The 27300-nt window shown below is 42.9% G+C and overlaps 1 protein-coding gene across 3 annotated transcripts; it reads left to right on the top strand.

The window, feature by feature from the left end:
- Positions 1–4372: 4372 nt before the first annotated feature.
- On the top strand, positions 4373–7397 carry LOC123150555 (uncharacterized). 3 transcript variants are annotated; one of them, XM_044570394.1, is made up of 5 exons: positions 4373–4868; positions 5331–5478; positions 5556–5653; positions 6845–6919; positions 7044–7397. In XM_044570394.1, the coding sequence occupies exons 1-5, from the start codon at positions 4482–4484 to the stop codon at positions 7155–7157; spliced, it is 822 nt and encodes a 273-aa protein (XP_044426329.1). In that variant the 5' UTR covers positions 4373–4481; the 3' UTR covers positions 7158–7397. The 3 variants fall into 3 exon arrangements, with proteins under 3 accessions (XP_044426329.1, XP_044426331.1, XP_044426330.1); XM_044570396.1 differs by having other exon boundaries at positions 4376–4822; positions 5375–5478; XM_044570395.1 differs by having other exon boundaries at positions 4378–4822; positions 5354–5478.
- Positions 7398–27300: the final 19903 nt, after the last annotated feature.

Genomic DNA, 27300 nt, shown 5'->3' on the forward strand with positions numbered 1-27300 from the left:
ACACCTTTCGCCGGTATCATACACCCACCATATACCTTCCTCAAAACAGCCACCATACCTACCTATCATGGCATTTCCATAGCCATTCCAAGATATATTGCCATGCAACTTTCCACCGTTCCGTTTACTATGACACGCTCCATCATTGTCATATTGCTTTGCATGATCATGTAGTTGACATTGTATTTCTGGCGAAGCCACCGTTCATAATTCTTTCATACATGTCACTCTTGATTCGTTGCATATCCCGGTACACCGCCGGAGGCATTCACATAGAGTCATATTTTGTTCTAAGTATTGAGTTGTAATTGTTGAGTTGTAAGTAAATAAAAGTGTGATGATCATCATTTTTAGAGCATTGTCCCAAGTGAGGAAAGGATGATGGAGACTATGATTCCCCCACAAGTCGGGATGAGACTCCGGACGAAAAAAAGAGGCCATAAAAAAAGAAAATGCCCAAATAAAAAAATATGAGAGAAAAAAGAGAGAAGGGACAATGCTACTATCCTTTTACCACACTTGTGCTTCAAAGTAGCACCATGATCTTCATAATAGAGAGTCTCCTATGTTATCACTTTCATATACTAGGGGGAATTTTTCATTATAGAACTTGGCTTGTATATTCCAATGATGGGCTTCCTCAAAATGCCCTAGGTCTTCGTGAGCAAGCAAGTTGAATGCACACCCACTTAGTTCCTTTTGTTGAGCTTTCATATACTTATAGATCTAGTGCATCCGTTGCATGGCAATCTCTACTCACTCACATTGATATCTATTGATGGGCATCTCCATAGCCCGTTGATACGCCTAGTTGATGTGAGACTATCTTCCCCCTTTTTTGTCTCCTCCACAACCATCATTCTATTCCACCTAAAGTGCTATGTCCATGACTCACGCTCATGTATTGCGTGAAGATTGAAAAAGTTTGAGAACACCAAAAGTATGAAACAATTGCTTGGCTTGTCATCGGGGTTGTGCATGATTTAAATACTTTGTGTGGTGAAGATAGAGCATGCCAGACTATATGATTTTGTAGGGATAACTTTCTTTGGCCATGTTATTTTGAAGAGACATAATTGCTTAGTTAGTATGCTTGAGGTATTATTATTTCTATGTCAATATTGAACTTTTGTCTTGAATCTTTCAGATCTAAATATTCATACCACAATTAAGAAGAATTACATTGAAATTATGCCAAGTAGCATTCCACATCAAAAATTCTGTTTTTATCATTTACCTACTCGAGGACGAGTAGGAATTAAGCTTGGGGATGCTTGATACGTCTCCAACGTATCTATAATTTTTGATTGTTCCATGCTATATTATATTCTGTTCTGGACATTATTGGGCTTTATTATACACTTTTATATTATCTTTGGGACTAACCTATTAACCGGAGGCCCAACCCAGAATTGCTGTTTTTTTGCCTATTTTAGGGTTTCGCAGAAAAAGAATATCAAACGGAGTCCAAACGGAATGAAACCTTCGGGAACGTGATTTTCGGAACGAACATGATCCAAAGGACTTGGACCCTATGTCAAGCAATCAACGAGGAAGGCACGAGGTAGGGGGTGCACCTACCCCCCAGGCGTGCCCTCCACCCTCGTGGCCCCCTGTTGCTCCACCGACGCACTCCTTCCTCCTATATATACCTACGTACCCCCAAACTACCAGATACGGAGCCAAAACCCTAATTCCACCGCCGTAACTTTTTGTATCCACGAGATCCCATCTTGGGGTCTTTTCCGGAACTCCGTCGGAAGGGGCATCGATCACGGAGGGCTTCTACATCAACACCATAGCCCCTCCGATGAAATGTGAGTAGTTTACTTCAGACCTACGAGTCCATAGTTATTAGCTAGATGGCTTCTTCTCTCTTTTTGGATCTCAATACAAAGTTCTCCCCCTCTCTTGTGGAGATCTATTCGATGTAATCTTCATTTGGGATGTGTTTGTTGAGACCGATGAATTATGGGTTTATGATCAAGTTTATCTATGAACAATATTTGAATCTTCTCTAATTTTTTTATGTATAATTGGTTATCTTTGCAAGTCTCTTCGAATTATCAGTTTGGTTTGGCCTACTAGATTGATCTTTCTTGCAATGGGAGAAGTGCTTAGCCTTGGGTTCAATCTTGCGGTGCCCTTTCCCAGTGATAGTAGGGGCAGCAAGGCACGTATTGTTTTGTTGCCATCGAGGATAACAAGATGGGGTTTATATCATATTGCATGAGTTTATCCCTCTACATCATGTCATCTTGCTTAAAGCGTTACTCTGTTCTCTTGAACTTAATACTCTAGATGCATGCTGGATAGCGGTCGATGTGTGGAGTAATATTAGTAGATGCAGGCAGGAGTCGGTCTACTTGTCTCAAACGTGATGCCTATATACATGATCATACCTAGATATTCTCATAACTATGCTCAATTCTGTCAATTGCTCAACAGTAATTTGTTCACCCACTGTAAATACTTATGCTCTTGAGAGAAGCCACTAGTGAAACCTATGCCCTCCGGGTCTATCTTGCATCATATTAATCTTTCAATACTTAGTTATTTCCTTTGTCATTTATTTTACTTGCATCTTTTAATTTCTCTTTATCATAAAAATACCAAAAATATTCTCCTATCATATCTATCAGATCTCACTCTCATAAGTGACCGTGTAGAGATTGACAACCCCTTTACGCGTTGGTTGCGATGATTTATTTGTTTGTGTAGGTGCGAGGGACTCGTGCGCGGCCTCCTACTAGATTGATACCTTGGTTCTCAAAAACTGTGGGAAATACTTACGCTACTTTGCTGCATCATCCTTTCCTCTTTAAGGGAAAACCAACGCAGTGCTCAAGAGGTAGCAGTGATGTGATGTTTTCATCGATACCCAGTGTCCATGGTGTCTTCACCAATCTCAAGGAGCTCACGCAGGTTCTTATATGGGTAAGGTTTGCACGCATGTCTTCGTATATATGAGCGTATGTGCATGTATGTGAATGTCTACGGTTGTATTGTCTTTCCTAAGAAAAATAAGGACGTAATTTTACACAAACATGTTGTTTGACAAAACAAATAAGAAGGGCACAAATATTGAATTGTTGCAGTAAATGAATACAGTTATTGTGCTTGCTTACTTGTTCTATAATATCTTTTAGCATCAGATTTTAATCATGCAGAAATTGTTATAGTATCTCACATCTTCAACACTTAAATCTGTATAATTTATGGGTTTTCAATCTTGAAATTTTGGGGTTCAAAATCTGGTGTTCAGGCAACGAGAAAAATACTCAAAGCTTTCCCGATGAAATTTGAAATACTCCAGGCTTCACCAGCAAGCCGATGAATTCACCTCCCCTCTGCCGTCCCGCCGGCCAGTGGTGGGGAGGGGGATCCCGATGCCTTTACTCCGGTTGGTAGTTCAGGTTATAGTTGTTCAGCCCTCGGAGGTGTGGCGCTCGGATGGATGGCGACTCTTCTTCTTCGAATTTGTCTTTCGGGTTCCGATCCTCCTCGAGTTCGTCCTTCTTGACGTAGTTGGCGGAGCTCTGGCGTAGATTCCCACCGTCTCATTAGAGCTGTGAGGGTAGGGTTTTCGTAGTGTGAAGAGATTTGATGTCAGGTGCTTCAGACCAGCTATTCAAGGATTCAACGGCAAAGACTACAGCTCCAAGGCACTGGTGACGTGCACAAAGATTTCCCAGCTATCATCGACAAGGTCAAGCCGACTCCAGTAGTGGAGCGGTACAAGGACGCGTGGGCGGCTTGTTCTGACGACGGTAGTGGTCGTTTGGTGATCTCAGAATGTCAATATAATTTTTGTTATGTTTGAGGTGCTTTGTACTTATGATGATATTTGATAATAGACCTGGATCATGTTCGAAAAAAGATGAGGTTTGGAATATTTAATAAATATAAATTTAAAGAATTGTATCTTAAACTTCAATGTCGTAACTTTTAGTTCAGAATTCGTCTCAAAGTATGAAAGTACACTACCATGATCCTTTAATTAGTACGAACCAATCTATAGTTAGAAAAACAGTGGTATCGACTTCAAATCCTAAATATGATTTTGGTGCTCATATTTTTAAAATTTATTTTAGACATTTCGACAATATGCATTCAGTGTGAGAAGATATTTTTGTCGACAACAAAGACGTCTATGGCGACTTCGTCAATTTTATGATGATGTGTTGGGCTAATCTTTTAAAAGTGCTCATAGAGATAAGGTGTGTGTGCCTTCTCATAAAGGATGATTGTATATGCATATATACAAGCTCTTTTTTGTATTAAAATAATCCTTAATTAGTGCAACGGAAACCATAGAAATGATGATGGGACCGTACCGTTTACCCATTGCAGTCCACGTCACTCGTTCTGCACGGCCGCGGCTACAAAAGAACTCGTCTCCTCCGATCTTTTGTGCAAACAACCGCACACCACCTGCTCGATCAATTACCCCGCGCCCCCGCTCGCCTTCGCCCCTGCCGATGAGCTTTCTCGCCGGGCGCCTCGCCGCACAGGAGGGTGCATACTTCCTCCAGGAGTCCAGGAACGCCGCCGGCCGCCTCGCGCAGAAGCTCCCCGCGCCCGAACATGGGCCCAGGCCGGCATCCCCGCCTCCGTCGGCCGACGTGCTCCCGGAGATCCTCCGCCACTCCATGCCTTTAAGGCCCACGCTGCCTCCGCCCAACTCAACCCTGTACGGTTCCACCCGCTTGGCCCTCCCACCAGGCGGCGCAGAGGCTGCCGGCGTGGCCCCCGACGTGCTCAGCCCGCTCCGGTCGTACGTCGCGCTGCCGCAGGCCACCTTCGGCCTCGGCCCCAAAAGGTGCGCCTCTGGCGCCTTCGGTATTGATCTAATTTTTTCGCTCAAGGTAGTTTTGAACTCGGGCGCTCTTACTATGCGTATGCGTCATTAGATAGTTCATCGATTTTTTAACGTGTGCAGAAGCACTCGTTGTACTAGTGGGTTGGAGAACTCACCTTGATACTAGAGGAAGGGATTATGTGATAAAACTTCCACATGGATTAAGGTTAAACTTTGCAACGTTTGATCAACAATTAGTTCTACAATATATGGATTTAGTGATGAACGGTACCCTTTGATTCATGGAGGGGGTACTACTTCTGAAATTTAAAAAGATGATCGACTCTCAGATCAAGAATGGATGCTTGGGTTATAGCGTCAGAATTTAGAACAGTGGAGGGTTGCACAGATTTTCTATTTAAAGCTGCTTGCATAGCATGTTCTATGTTCTTAGTCCCTCAGCTATTCGTAAGGTAATTAAGTTAATACTGTAAAACATAACTGGTGATTCATTTTCATCTTTTTCTAGGTTTCATGTGGATTTATTTACAGATGGGAACTTCCAACTGACAGGCCTCACTATTCATCATCAAGCACCAATGAGGGGCGGCATGATATGCATCCTCCTCCCATGGACCCTGAGAAGTTGAAGGCCGTAATTGCTAGATACTCACAGTGTATGTAACTTGCCAGAGATTTTGTTGTTGTACTAGTGTCGTTAAAGATATGTTGTTCTCACCTTTCGTGGATGCAGTTGGAAAGGCGCTCCTTAGGATTGCTGGGACTATATTGGTGATTGGAGAAGCAACAGCTGAGCTGCTGTATACTGCGAATAAGCTTCAGTTGCATTCTGTAAGTCATGTAACTGGCTCTTGACTAAAAAAATATACTCCTACAAGAGTAAATATACTTTTTTTGTATGAAACAGAGCAAGTATACTTTCTACCTTCAAGAAAAGGAAATAATGTCCTGTCAGATTGCATATACAAATTCTAGGTTGATTGGTTGCAGCATGATTGTATTTGATTTTTGTAATTTTATTGTCAGCCTGTCTTCAGTTTTTAATTGGTCATAAACTTATAGTTCCAGAAAAAATGTGCTCTTCAATTGTTTTCTGTTATGTTGTTTATAATATTTTAGCGTTCTTAAAAAAAGTAATCACGGTACTTTAGTCATTGGCATAGTTGTCAAAGAAAGCTCTGCCCAGTGCCCACACTTCTCTTCCTGACCATTAGCCATATGTCATCATTGTTCACACTCTGACCAAGCATAGAATTTATTTAACATTACTTTCTTGCCAGTTGCCACCATGCAATAAATGAAAAAAAATACGCTTGAGTGATGAGGGGGTTTAGATCTTGTTCGATGATATGCAACTGGTCGGAATTTGAAATACTGCCTCCTTTCACAAATATGTTTTGGATATTTCAATATTGACGACATACGGACTGAAATGGGTGAACAAACAGACTAAAACGAGTCTATATACATCTAATTCAGAAAAAAAAAGGTTAGAACATCTTGTATTTGTGAAAGGAGGGAGTAGCAACTTGTATCCTTAACGAATCAATGTTGACATATACAGAAAATAATACTAAAGGGCACTATTTTTGTACGTAGATTTTCTTAAGATGCAATGACATGATATATACAAATGTTTTTATTCAACCAGCTCCATCACATACAACGCTCAAATAGAGATAACAATGCAATTTGATAGCCATGAGACAGGTTTTGTGGTGATGCAGTATGATTGGATGTCAGTACCAACTTGAAATCCAATGACCGTACCGTCTTATAATTCAACTGAGTCATATAGTAGGTCAACATGGTAAAGAACCAATTTGTGCCAATTCAGAGTTGTATCCTTAAAGGCAACTCTGATTTTTTTTGGATGAACTGACCTTAAATCCTTAATATACTAAACTGTGAGTATTTCATATGAGCTTCCTTGATAAAAACAATTAGCAAGAAAAGAGATGAAAGTCATGACATCTAATTGGCAAATATCCTCTCCAAAATAACATTGATACCTCCTTTCAGGTCGACGACGTCAGAGCTAAAGGAAAAGAACAAGCTGATATGGTCAAAGTACAACTAGCTCCACTAAGGAAATGGGTAACAAAACTGCGGAACCATCCTGCTTTTGACTTTTGAGTCTGATTGTACTTGAGCCTTGGCCTAACTTTGGTTTCTTCTGTTACAAAAATTGACATGTAATTTTCACATACTGAAATTGTAGGCTGAAGACACGTCCCGAAAATGGCATTACGAAGGCAACAAAGAGTCCAAGGAGAAGCCTCTCCTTGATAGAGAGCTTTCAAGAGCACTTAGTGCTAAGACACGTCCGAATTGATCAATACATACAACTTATTGTTGTTGTTGCTGTTCTTGTTGTTGATAAACACAAGCTTATACAGCTATCCACCATTATGAAGCTCTTTATTGTAACCTGTAAGTCCACCATTACAAAACTTCTCACTTGTTTTAGGTGTTTACCTTGTCTATATGTGTAAGATTACAAGGAACCAAACACATGTATATATGTTACACCTATATATATTAAATAAAACACATGGGAAATACCCTTTGGTTCCTGGGTGTATATACACCTCATATGGGGAATTTATTTTTGATAATTAAAGAAAGTCAAAACAGTTTGGAAGTTTTTTTAAAATAAACTTGACTTTCTTTTGCACTAGTATATAAATTTTCATGAATAAAAAACCAGCATCGATTTCAGGGCAAAAAAACAAAATTTATTTGCTATTATAGGTCACTATTCACACTATTTTGATCGATTTTTTTGTCTTCTTTAAAAGAAGTCAACAAGATTTTTTTTTATTTTCATGGAATTCTTTTTACCAGTACAATGAAAGGTCAATTTTATTCAAAAATATTTTCAGAATTTGTTGGCTTTTTTTTTCATATAAGGTGTATATACACCTGCGCATACCCTTTTGATGTGGGAAGCCGGCCTGTAGCTGTATGAGCTTGTGTTTGTCATATCTAGTTAAAGGCTAATTGCCACGCTAGAGAAGAGAAACAGTACAAGTAAGAGGCTACTATAGTCATGTGAAAAGGTCCGTAGAGATAATTGTTTTTGCTTGGGAAAATGGAAGGGCATTGTCAAATCACTCGAGTGTAATTACAAATAGTATTGACTTTTTTTTATCAAAAAATACTAGGTATTGACTTTTTTAAGTCGGCCCCTAAGGATCTCGATTCATTAAAAAAGAGGGTTGCCCGATTAATTATCTGAAAACTAGGGTAAAACCGTCACAACAGTCCACACAGGGCAACATCGGCTGACCTGGCCACCCACACAAAGATACAACAATGATGCATAGAAGAAACACAAAGTCGAGGTCGTCACCAAGCGTCATCGTCATCATCCTCTACGAGCCAATGACTCCGATTTCACCATCGACTTCTACGAACGAAGTCCTCGTTGCCGCAAACGCCGGAACCAATGCCGGCTCATGCCAAACAGTCGGCCACCGCGCAGGCGCCAAACAACTCCGACTATGAAGACCACCAAAACATAGGAGAAACAGGCAGAGTCGGCACCAACTAACACCTCCTCGAAGACCACTAGCCACTTGTCATTATCACCGCCTAGGCACCTCCTGGGCAGCTTCGACTTTGCGACGGCCTGACGAGGCCCAGAAGAAACTTGTCGAGCACACCGGGTAAGAACCGACAATTGAAGCATTGCCATGACCCTGCACCGCTGGCCATCATCATCGTTGCCAAATTGGACACCGCACTACCACACTGTCGGCCGGGCACCTGCCGACCGCAATGCCGTGAGCGTCTAGCACATGGAGAGCATGAACAGGATCCAATGCTCTTCAAGGCGACGCCCCAAAGAGGGAAGAGATGATGCCGACGCCATCACTCGACCCGACTAGGCCTTAGGCTTTAGGTATTCACTTACAACATCACTCCGACTGCACAAGCAAAATGGAGCTAATTACTTTGGCTCCGCTGCTCCGTCGTCCTTGCTCTATTTTCTTCAAGGCAAGGATGGCGATAGTGAACTTGTCTTCTCCTTCACGAGGTGCCCGACGACACGACGCATGTACTCCTCGAGTATGTCTTCTCCAAAATGGCTCGCTGAAAGGATCGAGAAGAGGTGTCTAGAAGGGGGGGGGTGATTAGACCCTCAACAAGCAAAAGTGGCAGTTTTTAAATCCTTCAAGTTGAGGTGGAGTTTTAGCACAAGTTATGTTGGGGAACGTAGTAATTTCAAAAAATTTCCTACGCACACGCAAGATCATGGTGATGCATAGCAACGAGAGGGGAGAGTGTGATCTACGTACCCTTGTAGATCGACAACGGAAGCGTTAGCACAACGTGGTTGATGTAGTCGTACGTCTTCACGGCCTGACCGATCAAGCACCGAAACTACGGCACCTCCGAGTTCTAGCACACGTTCAGCTCGATGACGATCCCCGGACTCCGATCCAGCAAAGTGTCGGGGAAGAGTTTCGTCAGCACGACGGCGTGGTGACGATCTTGATGTACTACCGTCGCAGGGCTTCGCCTAAGCACCGGTACAATATTATCGAGGACTATGGTGGAAGGGGGCACCGCACACGGCTAAGAATATGATCACGTGGATCAACTTGTGTGTCTAGGGGTGCTCCCTGCCTCTGTATATAAAGGTTCAAAAGGGGGGTGCGGCCGGCCAGGAGAGGGCGCGCCAGGAGGAGTCCTACTCCCTCCGGGAGTAGGATTCCCCCCTTTCCTAGTTGGAATAGGATTCGGGAGGGGGGAAAGACGAGAGAGAGAAGGAAGGGGGGGCGCCGACCCCCTCTCCTTGTCCTATTCGGACTAGGGGGAGGGGCACGCGGCCCAGCCCTGGCCACCTCTCCTCTCTTCCACTAAAGCCCACTAAGGCCCATATACCTCCCGGGGGGTTCCGGTAACCTCCCAGTACTCCGGTAAAATCCCGATTTCACCCGGAACACTTCCGATATCCAAATATAGGCTTCCAATATATCAATCTTTATGTCTCGACCATTTCGAGACTCCTCGTCATGTCCGTGATCATATCCGGGACTCCGAGCAAACTTCGGTACATCAAAATGCATAAACTCATAATATAACTGTCATCGAAACCTTAAGCGTGCGGACCCTACGGGTTCGAGAACAATGTAGACATGACCGAGACACGTCTCCAGTCAATAACCAATAGCGGAACCTGGATGCTCATATTGGCTCCCACATATTCTATGAAGATCTTTATCGGTCAGACCACATAACAACATACGTTGTTCCCTTTGTCATCGGTATGTTACTTGCCCGAGATTCGATCGTCGGTATCTTAATACCTAGTTCAATATCGTTACCGGCAAGTCTCTTTACTCGTTCCATAATACATCATCTCACAACTAACTCATTAGTTGCAATGCTTGCAAGGCTTATGTGATGTGCATTACCGAGAGGGCCCAGAGATACCTCTCCGACAATCGGAGTGACAAATCCTAATCTCGAAATACGCCAACCCAACATGTACCTTTGGAGACACCTGTAGAGCTCCTTTATAATCACCCAGTTACATTGTGACGTTTGGTAGCACACAAAGTGTTCCTCCGGCAAACGGGAGTTGCATAATCTCATAGTCATAGGAACATGTATAAGTCATGAAGAAAGCAATAGCAACATACTAAACGATCGGGTGCTAAGCTAATGGAATGGGTCATGTCAATCACATCATTCTCCTAATGATGTGATCCCGTTAATCAAATAACAACTCTTTTGTTTATGGTTAGGAAACATAACCATCTTCGATTAACGAGCTAGTCAAGTAGAGGCATACTAGTGACACTCTGTTTGTCTATGTATTCACACATGTATTATGTTTCCGGTTAATACAATTCTAGCATGAATAATAAACATTTATCATGATATAAGGAAATAAATAATAACTTTATTATTGCCTCTAGGGCATATTTCCTTTAGTCTCCCACTTGCACTAGAGTCAATAATCTAGTTCACATCACCATGTGATTCAACACTAAGAGTTCACATCACCATGTGATTAACACCCATAGTTCACATCATCATGTGACCTATACCCAAAGGGTTTACTAGAGTCAATAATCTAGTTCACATCATTTATGTGATTAACACCCAAAGAGTACTAAGGTGTGATCATGTTTTGCTTGTGAGATAATTTTAGTCAACGGGTCTGTCACATACAGATCCGTAAGTATTTTGCGAATTCTATCTCTACAATGCTCTGCACGGAGCTACTCTAGCTAATTGCTCCCACTTTAATATGTATCTAGATCGAGACTTAGAGTCATCCAGATCTGTGTCAAAACTTGCATCGACGTAACTTTTTACGACGAACCTTTTGTCACCTTCATAATCGAGAAATATTTCCTTATTCTACTAAGGATAATTTTGACCAATGTCCAGTGATCTAATCTTAGATCACTATTGTACTCCCTTGCTTAACACAGTGTAGGGTATACAATAGATCTGGCACACATCATGGCATACTTTATAGAACCTATGGCTGAGGCATAGGGAATGACTTTCATTCTCTTTCTATCTTCTGCCGTGGTCGGGCTTTGAGTCTTACTCAATTTCATACCTTATAACACAGCCAAGAACTCTTTCTTTGACTGTTCCATTTTTGAACTACTTCAAAATATTGTCAAGGTATGTACTCATTGAAAAAACTTATCAAGCGTCTTGATCTATCTCTATAGATTTTGATACTTAATATGTAAGCAGCTTCACCGAGGTCTTTCTTTGAAAAACTTCTGTAAAAACACTCCTTTATGCTTTGTAGAATAATTCTACATTATTTCCGATCAACAATATGTCATTCACATATACTTATCAGAAATGTTGTAGTGCTCCCACTCACTTTCTTGTAAATACAGGCTTCACTGCAAGTCTGTATAAAACTATATGCTTTGATCATACTATCAAAGCGTTTATTCCAACTCCGAGAGGCTTGCACCAGTCCATAAATGGATCGCTGGAGCTTGCACACTTTGTTAGCTCCTTTTGGATCGACAAAACCTTCCGGCTGCATCATATACAACTCTTCTTCCAGAAATCCATTCAGAAATGCAGTTTTGACATCCATTTGCTGGATTTCATAAAATGCGGCAATTGCTAACATGATTCGGACAGACTTAAGCATAGATACGAGTGAGAAACTCTCATCATACTCAACACCTTGAACTTGTCGAAAACCTTTTTGCGACAATTCTAGCTTTGTAGACAGTAATATTACCGTCAGCGTCAGTCTTCTTCTTAAAGATCCATTTATTCTTAATTGCTTGCCGATCATTGGGCAAGTCAATCAAAGTCCATACTTTGTTCTCATACATGGATCCCATCTCAGATTTCATGGCTTCAAGCCATTTTGCGGAATCTGGGCTCACCATCGCTTCTTCATAGTTCGTAGGTTCATCATGATCTAGTAGCATGACTTCCAAAACAGGATTACCGTACCACTCTGGCGCGGATCTCACTCTGGTTGATCTACGAGGTTCAGTAGTATCTTGTTCTGAAGTTTCATGATCATTATCATTAGCTTCCTCACTAATTGGTGTAGGTGTCACAGAAACAGGTTTCTGTGATGTACTATTTTCCAATAAGGGAGTAGGTACAGTTACCTCGCCAAGTTCTACTTTCCTCCCACTCACTTCTTTCGAGAGAAACTCCTTCTCCAGAAAGTTTCCGAATTTAGCAACAAAAGTCTTGCCTTCGGATCTGTGCTAGAAGGTGTACCCAATAGTCTCCTTTGGGTATCCTATGAAGACATATTTCTCCGATTTGGGTTTGAGCTTATCAGGATGAAACTTTTTCATATAAGCATCACAATCCCAAACTTTAAGAAACGACAACTTTGGTTTCTTGCCAAACCACAGTTTAGATTGTGTCGTCTCAACGGACTTAGATGGTGCCCTTTTAAACGTGAATGCAGCTGTCTTTAATGCATAACCCCAAAACGATAGTGGTAGATCGGTAAGGGACATCATAGATTGCACTATATCCAATAAAGTACGGTTATGACGATTGGACACACCATTATGCTGTGGTGTTCCAGGTGGCATGAGTTTGTGAAACTATTCCACAATGTTTTAATTGAAGACCAAACTCGTAACTCAAATATTTGTCTCCGCGATCAGATCGTAGAAACCTTTTCTTTTCTTGTCACGATGATTTTCCACTTCACCCTGAAATTATTTGAACTTTTCAAATGTTTCAGACTTATGTTTCATCAAGTAGATATACCTATATCTGCTTAAGTCATCTGTGAAGGTGAGAAAATAACGATATCCGCCACGAGCCTCAACATTCATCGGACCACATACATCTGTATGTATGATTTCTAACAAATCTGTTGTTCTCTCCATAGTACCGGAGAACGGTGTTTTTGTCATCTTACCCATAAGGCACGGTTCGCAAGTACCAAGTGATTCATAATCAAGTGGTTCCAAAAGCCCATCAGTATGGAGTTTCTTCATGCGCTTTACACCAATATGACCTAAACAGCAATGCCACAAATAAGTTGCACTATCATTATTAACTTTGCATCTTTTGGTTTCAATATTATGATTATGTGTATCACTATGATCGAGATCCAATGAACTATTTTCATTGGGTGTGTAACCATATGAGATTTTATTCATGTAAACAGAACAACAATTTATTCTCTTACTTAAATGAATAACCGTATTACAATAAACATGATCAAATCATATTTATGCTCAACGCAAACACCAAATAACACTTATTTAGGTTCAACACTAATCCCGAAAGTATAGGGAGTGTGCGATGATGATCATATCAATCTTGGAACTACTTCCAACACACATCGTCACTTCACCCTTAACTAGTTTCTGTTCATTCTGCAACTCCCGTTTCGAGTTACTACTCTTAGCAACTGAACTAGTATCAAATACCGAGGGGTTGCTACGAACACTAGTAAAATACACATTAATAATCTGTATATCAAATATACCTTTGTTCACTTTGCCATCCTTCTTATCCGCCAATCACTTGGGGTAGTTCTGCTTCCAGTGACCAGTCCCTTTGCAGTAGAAGCACTTAGTCTCAGGCTTAGGACCAAACTTGGGCTTCTTCACTTGAGCAGCAACTTGCTTGCTGTTCTTCTTGAAGTTCCCCTTTTTTCCTTTGCCCTTTTCTTGAAACTAGTGATCTTGTCAACCATCAACACTTGATGCTCTTTCTTGATTTCTACCTTCATCGATTTCATCATGAAGAGCTTGGGAATCGTTTTCGTCATCCCTTGCATACTATAGTTCTTCACGAAGTTCTACTAACTTGGTGATGGTGACTAGAGAATTCTGTCAATCACTATCTTATCTGGAAGATTAACTCCCACTTGATTCAAGCGATTGTAGTACCCAGACAATCTGAGCACATGCTCACTAGTTGAGCGATTCTCCTCCATCTTTTAGCTATAGAACTTGTTGGAGACTTCATATCTCTCAACTCGGGTATTTGCTTGAAATATTAACTTCACCTCCTGGAACATCTCATATGGTCCATGAAGTTCAAAACGTCTTTGAAGTCCCGATTCTAAGCCATTAAGCATGGTGCACTAAACTATCAAGTAGTCATCATATTGAGCTAGCCAAACATTCATAACGTCTGCATCTGCTCCTGCAATAGGTCTGTCACCTAGCGGTGCATCAAGGACATAATTCTTCTGTGCAGCAATGAGGATAAACCTCAGATCACGGATCCAATCCGCATCATTGCTACTAACATCTTTCAACACAATTTTCTCTAGGAACATATCAAAATAAACACAGGGAAGCAACAACCCGAGCTATTGATCTACAAAATAATTTGCAAAATACTACCAGGACTAAGTTCATGATAAATTTAAGTTCAATTAATCATATTACTTCAGAACTCCCACTTAGATAGACATCCCTCTAATCCTCTAAGTGATTACGTGATCCAAATCAACTAAACCATGTCCGATCATCACGTGAGATGGAGTAGTTTCATTGGTGAACATCGCTATGTTGATCATATCTGCTATATGATTCACGCTCGACCTTTCTGTCTCCGTGTTCCGAGGCCATATCTGTATATGCTTGGCTCGTCAAGTATAACCTGAGTATTCCGCGTGTGCAACTGTTTTGCACCCGTTGTATTTGAACGTAGAGCCTATCACACCCGATCATCACGTGGTGTCTCAGCACGAAGAACTTTCGCAACGGTGCATACTCAGGGAGAACACTTCTTGATAATTTAGTGAGAGATCATCTTATAATGCTACCGTCAATCAAAGCAAGATAAGATGCATAAAAGATAAACATCACATGCAATCAATATAAGTGATATGATATGGCCATCATCATCTTGTGCTTTGATCTCCATCTTCGAAGCACCGTCGTGATCACCATCGTCACCGGGGCGACACCTTGATCTCCATTGTAGCATCGTTGTCGTCTCGCCAATCTTATGCTTCCACGACTATCGCTACCGCTTAGTGATAAAGTAAAGCATTACAGCGCGATTGCATTGCATACAATAAAGCGACAACCATATGGCTCCTGCCAGTTGCCGATAACTCGGTTACAAAACATGATCATCTCATACAATAAAATTTAGCATCATGTCTTAGACCATATCACATCACAACATGCCCTACAAAAACAAGTTAGATGTCCTCTACTTTGTTGTTGCAAGTTTTACGTGGTTGCTACGGGCTTAAGCAAGAACCAATCTTACCTACGCATCAAAACCACAACGATAGTTTGTCAAGTTGGTGCTGTTTTAACCTTCGCAAGGACCGGGCGTAGCCACACTCGGTTCAACTAAAGTTGGAGAAACTGTCACCCGCTAGCCACCTTTGTGCAAAGCACGTCGGGAGAACCGGTCTCGCGTAAGCGTACGCGTAATGTCCGTCCGGGCCGCTTCGTCCAACAATACCGCCGAACCAAAGTATGACATGCTGGTAAGCAGTATGACTTATATCGCCCACAACTCACTTGTGTTCTACTCGTGCATATAACATCAACATATAAAACCTAGGCTCTGATACCACTGTTGGGGAACGTAGTAATTTTAAAAAAATTCCTACGCACACGCAAGATCATGGTGATGCATAGCAACGAGAGGGGAGAGTGTGATCTACGTACCCTTGTAGATCGACAACGGAAGCGTTAGCACAACGTGGTTGATGTAGTCGTACGTCTTCATGGCCCGACCGATCAAGCACCGGAACTACGACACCTCCGAGTTCTAGCACACGTTCAGCTCGATGACGATCCCCGGACTCCGATCCAGCAAAGTGTCGGGGAAGAGTTCCGTTAGCCGGATGGCGTGTTGACGATCTTGATGTACTACCGTCGCAGGGCTTCGCCTAAGCACCGCTACAATATTATTGAGGACTATGGTGGAAGGGGGCACCGCACACGGCTAAGAATATGATCACGTGGATCAACTTGTGTGTCTAGGGGTGCTCCTTGCCTCCGTATATAAAGGTTCAAAAGGGGGGTGCGGCCGGCCAGGAGAGGGCGCGCCAGGAGGAGTCCTACTCCCTCCGGGAGTAGGATTCCCCCTTTCCTAGTTGGAATAGGATTCGGGAGGGGGGAAAGACGAGAGAGAGAAGGAAGGGGGGGCGCCGACCCCCTCTCCTTGTCCTATTCGGACTAGGGGGAGGGGCACGCGGCCCAGCCCTGGCCACCTCTCCTCTCTTCCACTAAAGCCCACTAAGGCCCATATACCTCCCGGGGGGTTCCGGTAACCTCCCGGTACTCCGGTAAAATCCCGATTTCACCCGGAACACTTCCGATATCCAAATATAGGCTTCCAATATATCAATCTTTATGTCTCGACCATTTCGAGACTCCTCGTCATGTCCGTGATCACATCCGGGACTTCGAACAAACTTCGGTACATCAAAATGCATAAACTCATAATATAACTGTCATCAAAACCTTAAGCGTGCGGACCCTACGGGTTTGAGAACAATGTAGACATGACCGAGACACGTCTCCAGTCAATAATCAATAGCGGAACCTGGATGCTCATATTGGCTTCCACATATTCTACGAAGATCTTTATCGGTCAGACCGCATAACAACATACGTTGTTCCCTTTGTCATCGGTATGTTACTTGCCCGAGATTCGATCGTCGGTATCTTAATACCTAGTTCAATCTCGTTACCGGCAAGTCTCTTTACTTGTTCCGTAATACATCATCTCACAACTAACTCATTAGTTGCAATGCTTGCACGACTTATGTGATGTGCATTACCGAGAGGGCCCAGAGATACCTCTCCGACAATCGGAGTGACAAATCCTAATCTCGAAATACGCCAACCCAACATGTACCTTTGGAGACACCTGTAGAGCTCCTTTATAATCACCCAGTTACGTTGTGACGTTTGGTAGCACACAAAGTGTTCCTCCGGCAAACGGGAGTTGCATAATCTCATAGTCATAGGAACATGTATAAGTCATGAAGAAAACAATAGCAACATACTAAACGATTGGGTGCTAAGCTAATGGAATGGGTCATGTCAATCACATCATTCTCCTAATGATGTGATCCCGTTAATCAAATAACAACTCTTTTGTTTATGGTTAGGAAACATAACCATCTTTGATTAACGAGCTAGTCAAGTAGAGGCATACTAGTGACACTCTGTTTGTCTATGTATTCACACATGTATTATGTTTCCGGTTAATACAATTCTAGCATGAATAATAAACATTTATCATGATATAAGGAAATAAATAATAACTTTATTATTACCTCTAGGGCATATTTCCTTCAAGTTAGAGCATTCACAATACATTTCAAGAAAGTATGCCAAGAGTATATGAGCAGCGGAAACTAAAGCATGCAAGTTGCAAGAAAGTAAAGGGATGGGATTGGAGTGTGCAAACGCAATTGGAGACACAAAGATTTTTGGTGTGGTTCCGATAGGTGGTGCTATCGTACATCCACGTTGGTGGAGACTTCAACCCACGAAGGGTAACGGTTGCGCGAGTCCACTGAGGGCTCCACCCACGAAGGGTCCACGAAGAAGCAACCTTGTCTATCCCACCATGGCCATCGCCCATGAAGGACTTGCCTCACTTGGATAGATCTTCATGAAGTAGGCGATCTCCTTGCCCTTACAAACTCCTTGGTTCAACTCCACAATGTTGACAAAGCCTCCCAAGTGACACCTAACAAATCTAGGAGACACCACTCTCCAAAAAGGTAATAGATGGTATGTTGATGATGAACTCCTTGCTCTTGTGCTTCAAATGATAGTCTCCCCAATACTCACCCTCTCTCACAAATTTGGCTATGGTGGAAAGATGATTTGAGTGGAAAGCAACTTGGAAAAGGTTAGAGATCAAGATTCTTGTGGTTGGATTGGAATGTCTTGGTCTCAACACATGAGTAGGTGGTTCTCTCTCAGAAAATGAGTAGTGGAAGTGTAGGCATGTTCTGATGGATCTCTCTTGAATAGAGAAGGGGGTGGAGGGGTATATATAGCCTCCACACAAAATCTAACCGTTACACACATTTGACCCAACTCGGTCAGACCGAATAGGTGAACTCGGTGAGACCATTCAGTTCAAAATCTGAACGTTAGGATTTTTGGTGGGACCGACATGATCAACTCGATGGGACCAATGTGTTAGGGTTAGGGAAAAACCTCATCTCGATGTGACCGATTGCGTGAACTTGGTGGGACCGATTTCAGCAATGAGCAAACAGAGAGTTGGTCAAGCAAACTCGGTGGGACTGATTGCACATTTCGGTGAGACCAAAATAATTACAACGAGCAACAGAGAGTTTGCAAGGCCATCTCGGTGAGACCGAGATCCTACCGGTGAGACCGAATTGATTAGGGTTTCTGGCAGTGTCTATGTCAAATGAACTCGGTGGCGCCGGATGGATCAAATCAATGTTGGGGATATCGCTTATCGGGAACTTATCGGTCGACCCATGATAAGGGGTAAATCGGCCAGTTTATCAGCATATCGGCTGATTTATCACAATATTGGTTGATTTATCTTATTGATCAGAGAACGATAAGCGAATAAATCGGCCGATTTATCGGAATATCGGAAGATATCTTGAACAGTGGATCAAATCGGTGGGGCTGAGTTTGACTTTAGGTTTAGGACATATTTGGATTTGAGAAAGTGGTTGAGGGCTTTCAAAGCATATCACTAAGCACTTTGAGCAAGTAGATCATTAAGCAATACCTCATCCCCTTTTAATAGTATTGGCTTTTCCTATGGACTCAATGTGATCTTGGATCACTAAAATAGAAATGAAGAGTCTTGAGCTTTTGCCAATCTTTGTCCTTAGCATCTTGAAGGGGTTCCACATCCTCTTGTCCATGCCACGCCTTAATTGAACTTTCTGAAATATACTAGACGAAAATATTAGTCCAACAAGAGATATGTTGACATTAATTACCAAAATCACCCAGGGAGCACTTGTGCTTTCAATCTCCCCCTTTTTGGTAATTGATGACAACATACATCAAAGCTTTAGATAAAGATATGAAGAGTAATAAGTAAAGCTTTGGAAAGACATGTAATATACATTAATTGGCTCCCCCTACATGTAGCAATCATGTAAAGATAGAATATGAGAGCATGTGAATGCATAGGTATGACAGAGCAAGCAATGAGTTACATGTATCTTGGCTATATGCATCAGAGTAAATGATGTAGATAAATTAAGTGTACCTTCATGTTCATGAGTCCTTCTTGCAAACAATATGAACATCAGAAAGAGATCATCATGCACATGAGTGTGATGCATATACTTACCTTGTGGTCTTGAGATGGCTTTGGTCGAGGTGAACTTGAGAAGACAGAGTTAGTTAACACAAGAACACTCTATAAAGCAAGTTCAGGTAACCACAAAAGTACCAAGGCTGGGATGACATGTAGTTAGTGAGTACTTAGTACTCTATTTGGATATAGACATGTGTTGGGGAACACAGTAATTTCAAAAAATTCCAACGCACACGCAAGATCATGGTGATGCATAGCAACGAGAAGGGAGAGTGTCGTCCACATACCCTCGTAGGCCGTTAAGCGGAAGCATTATGACAACGCGGTTGATGTAGTCGTACATCTTCATGGTCGACCGATCCTCAGTACCGAACATACGGCACCTCCGCGTTCAACACACGTTCAGCTCGGTGACGTCCCGCAAACTCATGATCCAGTAGAGCTCGAGGGAGAGTTTCGTCCGCACGACGGTGTGGTGACGATGTTGATGAAGCTACCGTCGCAGGGCTTCGCCTAAGCACCGCTACAGTATGACCGAGGTGGATTATGGTGGAGGGGGGCACCGCACATGACTGGGAGAGATCAATGATCAACTTGTGTCTTATAGGGTGCCCCCTGCCCCCGTATATAAAGGAGCAAGGGGGGAGGCCGGCCGGCCTTGTAGGGCGCGCCAGGAGGAGGAGTCCTCCTCCTAGTAGGAGTAGGACTCCCCTCTTTCCTACTCCTACAAGGAGGGGGAAAGGAAGGGGGAGAAGGAGAAGGAAAGGGGGGAGCCGCCCCCCTTCCTAGTCCAATTCAGACGAGAGGGAGAGGGGGCGCGCGGCCTGCCATGGCCGGCCCCTCTCTCTCTCTCCACTAGGGCCCAACAAGGCCCATTAACCCCGGGGGGCTCCGGTAACCCCTCCGGCACTCCGATAAAATCTCGATTTCACCCACAACTCTTCCGATGTCCAAATGTAGGCTTCCAATATATCAATCTTTATGTCTCAAACATTTCGAGACTCCTCATCATGTTCGTGATCATATCTGGGACTCCGAACTACCTTCCGTACATCAAAACATATAAACTCATAATACTGATCGTCACAGAACTTTAAGCGTGCGGACCCTACGGGTTCGAGAACTATGTAGACATGACCGAGACACGTCTTCGGTCAATAACCAATAGCGGAACCTGGATGCTCATATTGGTTCCTACATATTCTACGAAGATCTTTTATCGGTCAAACCGCATAACGATATACGTGAAGGAAATATGCCCTAGAGGCAATAATAAAGTTATTATTTATTTCCTTATAATCATGATAAATGTTTATTATTCATGCTAGAATTGTATTTACTGGAAACATAATACATGTGTGAATACATAGACAAATAGAGTGTCACTAGTATGCCTCTACTTGACTAGCTCGTTAATCAAAGATGGTTATGTTTCCTAACCATGAACAATGAGTTGTTATTTGATTAACGAGGTCACATCATTAGTAGAATGATCTGATTGACATGACCCATTCCATTAGCTTAGCACCCGATCGTTTAGTGTGTTGCTATTGCTTTCTTCATGACTTATACATGTTCCTATGACTATGAGATTATGCAACTCCCGTTTACCGGAGGAACACTTTGGGTACTACCAAACGTCACAACGTAACTGGGTGATTATAAAGGAGTACTACAGGTGTCTCCAATGGTCGATGTTGGGTTGGCGTATTTCGAGATTAGGATTTGTCACTCCGATTGTCGGAGAGGTATCTCTGGGCCCTCTCGGTAATACACATCACATAAGCCTTGCAAGCATTACAACTAATATGTTAGTTGTGAGATGATGTATTACGGAACGAGTAAAGAGACTTGCCGGTAACGAGATTGAACTAGGTATTGGATACCGACGATCGAATCTCGGGCAAGTAACATACCGATGACAAAGGGAACAACGTATGTTGTTATGCGGTCTGACCGATAAAGATCTTCGTAGAATATGTAGGAGCCAATATGGGCATCCAGGTCCCGCTATTGGTTATTGACCGGAGACGTGTCTCGGTCATGTCTACATTGTTCTCGAACCCGTAGGGTCCGCACGCTTAAGGTTACGATGACAGTTATATTATGAGTTTATGCATTTTGATGTACCGAAGGTTGTTCGGAGTCCCGGATGTGATCACGGACATGACGAGGAGTCTCGAAATGGTCGAGACGTAAAGATTGATATATTGGAAGCCTATGTTTGGACATCGGAAGTGTTCCGGGTGAAATCGGGATTTTACCGGAATACCGGGAGGGTTACCGGAACCCCCGGGAGCTATTTGGGCCATAGTGGGCCTTAGTGGAAAAGAGAAGGGGCTGCCCTAGTTGGGCTGCGCGCCCCCCCTTCCCCTAGTCCTATTAGGACTAGGAGAGGTGGCCGGCCCCCTCCTCCTCTTTTCCCCTCCGAGGAATCCTAGTTGGACTAGGATTGGAGGGGGAATCCTACTCCCAGAGGGAGTAGGACTCTCCTGCGCCTCCCCCCCTTGGCCGGCCAGCCTCCCCTCCTCTCCTCCTTTATATACGGAGGCAGGGGCACCTCTAAACACACAAGTTGACACAAGTTGATCCACGTGATCGATTCCTTAGCCGTGTGCGGTGCCCCCTGCCACCATATTCCTCGATAATACTGTAGCGGAGTTTAGGCGAAGCCCTGCTGCTGTAGTTCATCAAGATCGTCACCACGCCGTCGTGCTGACGGAACTCTTCCCCGACACTTTGCTGGATCGGAGTCCGGGGATCGTCATCGAGCTGAACGTGTGCTCGAACTCGGAGGTGCCGTAGTTTCGGTGCTTGATCGGTTGGATCGTGAAGACGTACGACTACTTCCTCTACGTCGTGTCATCGCTTCCGCAGTCGGTCTGCGTTGGGTACGTAGACAACACTCTCCTCTCGTTGCTATGCATCACATGATCCTGTGTGCGCGTAGGAATTTTTTGAAATTACTACGAAACCCAACAGTGGCATCCGAGCCTAGGTTATTGATGTTGATGTTATATGCACGAGTAGAACACAAGTAAGTTGTGGACGATACAAGTCATACTGCCTACCAGCATGTCATACTTTGGTTCGGCGGTATTGTTGGACGAGACGACCCGGACCAACCTTACGCGTACGCTTACGCGAGACCGGTTCCCTCGACGTGCTTTGCACAGAGATGGCTTGCGGGCGACTGCCTCTCCAACTTTAGTTGAACCAAGTATGGCTACGCCCGGTCCTTGCGAAGGTTAAAACGGAGTCTATTTGACAAACTATCGTTGTGGTTTTGATGCGTAGGTGAGATTGGTTCTTACTTAAGCCCGTAGCAGCCACGTAAAACATGCAACAACAAAGTAGAGGACGTCTAACTTGTTTTTGCAGGGCATGTTGTGATGTGATATGGTCAAGGCATGATGCTGAATTTTATTGTATGAGATGATCATGTTTTGTAACCGAGTTATCGGCAACTGGCAGGAGCCATATGGTTGTCGCTTTATTGTATGCAATGCAATCGCGATGTAATGCTTTACTTTATTACTAAACGGTAGTGATAGTCGTGGAAGCATAAGATTGGCGAGACGACAACGATGCTACGATGGAGATCAAGGTGTCGCGCCGGTGACGATGGTGATCATGACGGTGCTTCGGAGATGGAGATCACAAGCACAAGATGATGATGGCCATATCATATCACTTATATTGATTGCATGTGATGTTTATCTTTTTATGCATCTTATCTTGCTTTGATTGACGGTAGCATTATAAGATGATCTCTCACTAAATTATCAAGAAGTGTTCTCCCTGAGTATGCACCGTTGCGAAAGTTCTTCGTGCTGAGACACCACGTGATGATCGGGTGTGATAGGCTCTACGTTCAAATACAACGGGTGCAAAACAGTTGCGCACGCAGAATACTCAGGTTAAACTTGACGAGCCTAGCATATGCAGATATGGCCTCGGAACACGGAGACCGAAAGGTCGAGCGTGAATCATATAGTAGATATGATCAACATAATGATGTTCACCGATGAAACTACTCCATCTCACGTGATGATCGGACATGGTTTAGTTGATTTGGATCACGTGATCACTTAGAGGATTAGAGGGATGTCTATCTAAGTGGGAGTTCTTTAGTAATATGATTAATTGAACTTAAAATTTATCATGAACTTAGTCCCTTAAAGTATCTTGCTTGTTTATGTTGATTGTAGATAGATGGCTCGTGCTGTTGTTCCGTTGAATTTTAATGCGTTCCTTGAGAAAGCAAAGTTGAAAGATGATGGTAGCAATTACACGGACTGGGTCCGTAACTTGAGGATTATCCTCATTGCTGCACAGAAGAATTACGTCCTGGAAGCACCGCTGGGTGCCAGGCCTGCTGCTGGAGCAACACCAGATGTTATGAACGTCTGGCAGAGCAAAGCTGATGACTACTCGATAGTTCAGTGTGCCATGCTTTACGGCTTAGAATCGGGACTTCAACGACGTTTTGAACGTCATGGAGCATATGAGATGTTCCAGGAGTTGAAGTTAATATTTCAAGCAAATGCCCGAATTGAGAGATATGAAGTCTCCAATAAGTTCTATAGCTGCAAGATGGAGGAGAACAGTTCTGTCAGTGAGCATATACTCAAAATGTCTGGGTATAATAATCACTTGATTCAATTGGGAGTTAATCTTCCGGATGATTGCGTCATTGACAGAATTCTCCAATCACTGCCACCAAGCTACAAGAGCTTCGTGATGAACTATAATATGCAAGGGATGAACAAGACTATTCCCGAGCTCTTCGCAATGCTGAAAGCTGCGGAGGTAGAAATCAAAAAGGAGCATCAAGTGTTGATGGTTAACAAAACCACTAGTTTCAAGAAAAAGGGCAAAGGAAAGAAGAAAGGGAACTTCAAGAAGAACAGCAAGCCAGTTGCTGCTCAAGAGAAGAAACCCAAGTCTGGACCTAAGCCTGAAACTGAGTGCTTCTACTGCAAGCAGACTGGTCACTGGAAGCGGAACTGCCCCAAGTATTTGGCGGATAAGAAGGATGGCAAGGTGAACAAAGGTATATGTGATATACATGTTATTGATGTGTACCTTACCAATGCTCGCAGTAGCACCTGGGTATTTGATACTGGTTCTGTTGCTAATATTTGCAACTCGAAACAGGGGCTACGGATTAAGCGAAGATTGGCTAAGGACGAGGTGACGATGCGCGTGGGAAACGGTTCCAAAGTCGATGTGATCGCGGTCGGCACGCTACCTCTACATCTACCTTCGGGATTAATATTAGACCTAAATAATTGTTATTTGGTGCCAGCGTTGAGCATGAACATTATATCTGGATCTTGTTTAATGCGAGACGGTTATTCATTTAAATCAGAGAATAATGGTTGTTCTATTTATATGAGTAATATCTTTTATGGTCATGCACCCTTGAAGAGTGGTCTATTCTTACTAAATCTCGATAGTAGTAATACACATATTCATAATGTTGAAACCAAAAGATGCAGAGTTGATAATGAAAGTGCAACTTATTTGTGGCACTGTCGTTTAGGTCATATCGGTGTAAAACGCATGAAGAAACTCCATACTAATGGACTTTTGGAACCACTTGATTATGAATCACTTGGTACTTGCGAACCGTGCCTCATGGGCAAGATGACTAAAACACCGTTCTCCGGTACTATGGAGAGAGCAACAGATTTGTTGGAAATCATACATACCGATGTATGTGGTCCGATGAATATTGAGGCTCGTGGCGGATATCGTTATTTTCTCACCTTCACAGATGATTTGAGCAGATATGGATATATCTACTTAATGAAGCATAAGTCTGAAACATTTGAAAAGTTCAAAGAATTTCAGAGTGAAGTTGAAAATCATCGTAACAAGAAAATAAAGTTTCTACGATCTGATCGTGGAGGAGAATATTTGAGTTACGAGTTTGGTGTACATTTGAAAAACTGTGGAATAGTTTCACAACTCACGCCACCCGGAACACCACAGCGCAATGGTGTGTCCGAACGTCGTAATCGTACTTTACTAGATATGGTGCGATCTATGATGTCTCTTACAGATTTACCGCTATCATTTTGGGGTTATGCTTTAGAGACGGCCGCATTCACGTTAAATAGGGCACCATCAAAATCCGTTGAGACGACGCCTTATGAACTATGGTTTGGCAAGAAACCAAAGTTGTCGTTTCTTAAAGTTTGGGGCTGCGATGCTTATGTGAAAAAGCTTCAACCTGATAAGCTCGAACCCAAATCGGAGAAATGTGTATTCATAGGATACCCAAAGGAAACTGTTGGGTACACCTTCTATCACAGATCCGAAGGCAAAACATTCGTTGCTAAGAATGGATCATTTCTAGAGAAGGAGTTTCTCTCGAAAGAAGTGAGTGGGAGGAAAGTAGAACTTGACGAGGTAACTGTACCTGCTCCCTTACTGGAGAGTAGTTCATCACAGAAAACTGTTTCAGTGACACCTACACCGGTTAGTGAGGAAGCCAATGATAATGATCATGAAACTTCAGATCAAGATACTACTGAACCACGTAGATCAACCAGAGTAAGATCCGCGCCAGAGTGGTACGGAAATCCTGTTCTGGAAGTCATGCTACTAGATCATGATGAACCTACGAACTATGAAGAAGCGATGGTGAGCCCAGATTCCGCAAAGTGGCTTGAAGCCATGAAATCTGAGATGGGATCCATGTATGAGAACAAAGTATGGACTTTGGTTGACTTGCCCGATGATCGGCAAGCAATTGAGAATAAATGGATCTTTAAGAAGAAGACTGACGCTGATGGTAATGTTACTGTCTACAAAGCTCGACTTGTCGCAAAAGGTTTTCGACAAGTTCAAGGGATTGACTACGATGAGACCTTCTCACCCGTAGCGATGCTTAAGTCCGTCCGAATCATGTTAGCGATTGCCGCATTTTATGATTATGAAATTTGGCAGATGGATGTCAAAACTGCATTCCTGAATGGATTTCTGGAAGAAGAGTTGTATATGATGCAACCAGAAGGTTTTGTCGATCCAAAGGGAGCTAACAAAGTGTGCAAGCTCCAGCGATCCATTTATGGACTGGTGCAAGCCTCTCGGAGTTGGAATAAACGTTTTGATAGTGTGATCAAAGCATTTGGTTTTATACAGACTTTCGGAGAAGCCTGTATTTACAAGAAAGTGAGTGGGAGCTCTGTAGCATTTCTGATATTATATGTGGATGACATATTACTGATTGGAAATGATATAGAATTTCTGGATAGCATAAAGGGATACTTGAATAAAAGTTTTTCAATGAAAGACCTCGGTGAAGCTGCTTACATATTAGGCATTAAGATCTATAGAGATAGATCAAGACGCTTAATTGGACTTTCACAAAGCACATACCTTGACAAAATTTTGAAGAAATTCAAAATGGATCAAGCGAAGAAAGGGTTCTTGCCTGTGTTACAAGGTGTGAAATTGAGTAAGACTCAATGCCCGACCACTGCAGAAGATAGAGAGAATATGAAAGATGTTCCCTATGCATCTGCCATAGGCTCTATCATGTATGCAATGCTGTGTACCAGACCTGATGTGTGCCTTGCTATAAGTTTAGCAGGGAGGTACCAAAGTAATCCAGGAGTGGATCACTGGACAGCGGTCAAGAACATCCTGAAATACCTGAAAAGGACTAAGGATATGTTTCTCGTATATGGAGGTGACAAAGAGCTCAC

The sequence above is a fragment of the Triticum aestivum genome, chromosome 7A (genome assembly GCF_018294505.1).
Source record: "Triticum aestivum cultivar Chinese Spring chromosome 7A, IWGSC CS RefSeq v2.1, whole genome shotgun sequence".
Classification (NCBI taxonomy): domain Eukaryota; kingdom Viridiplantae; phylum Streptophyta; class Magnoliopsida; order Poales; family Poaceae; genus Triticum; species Triticum aestivum.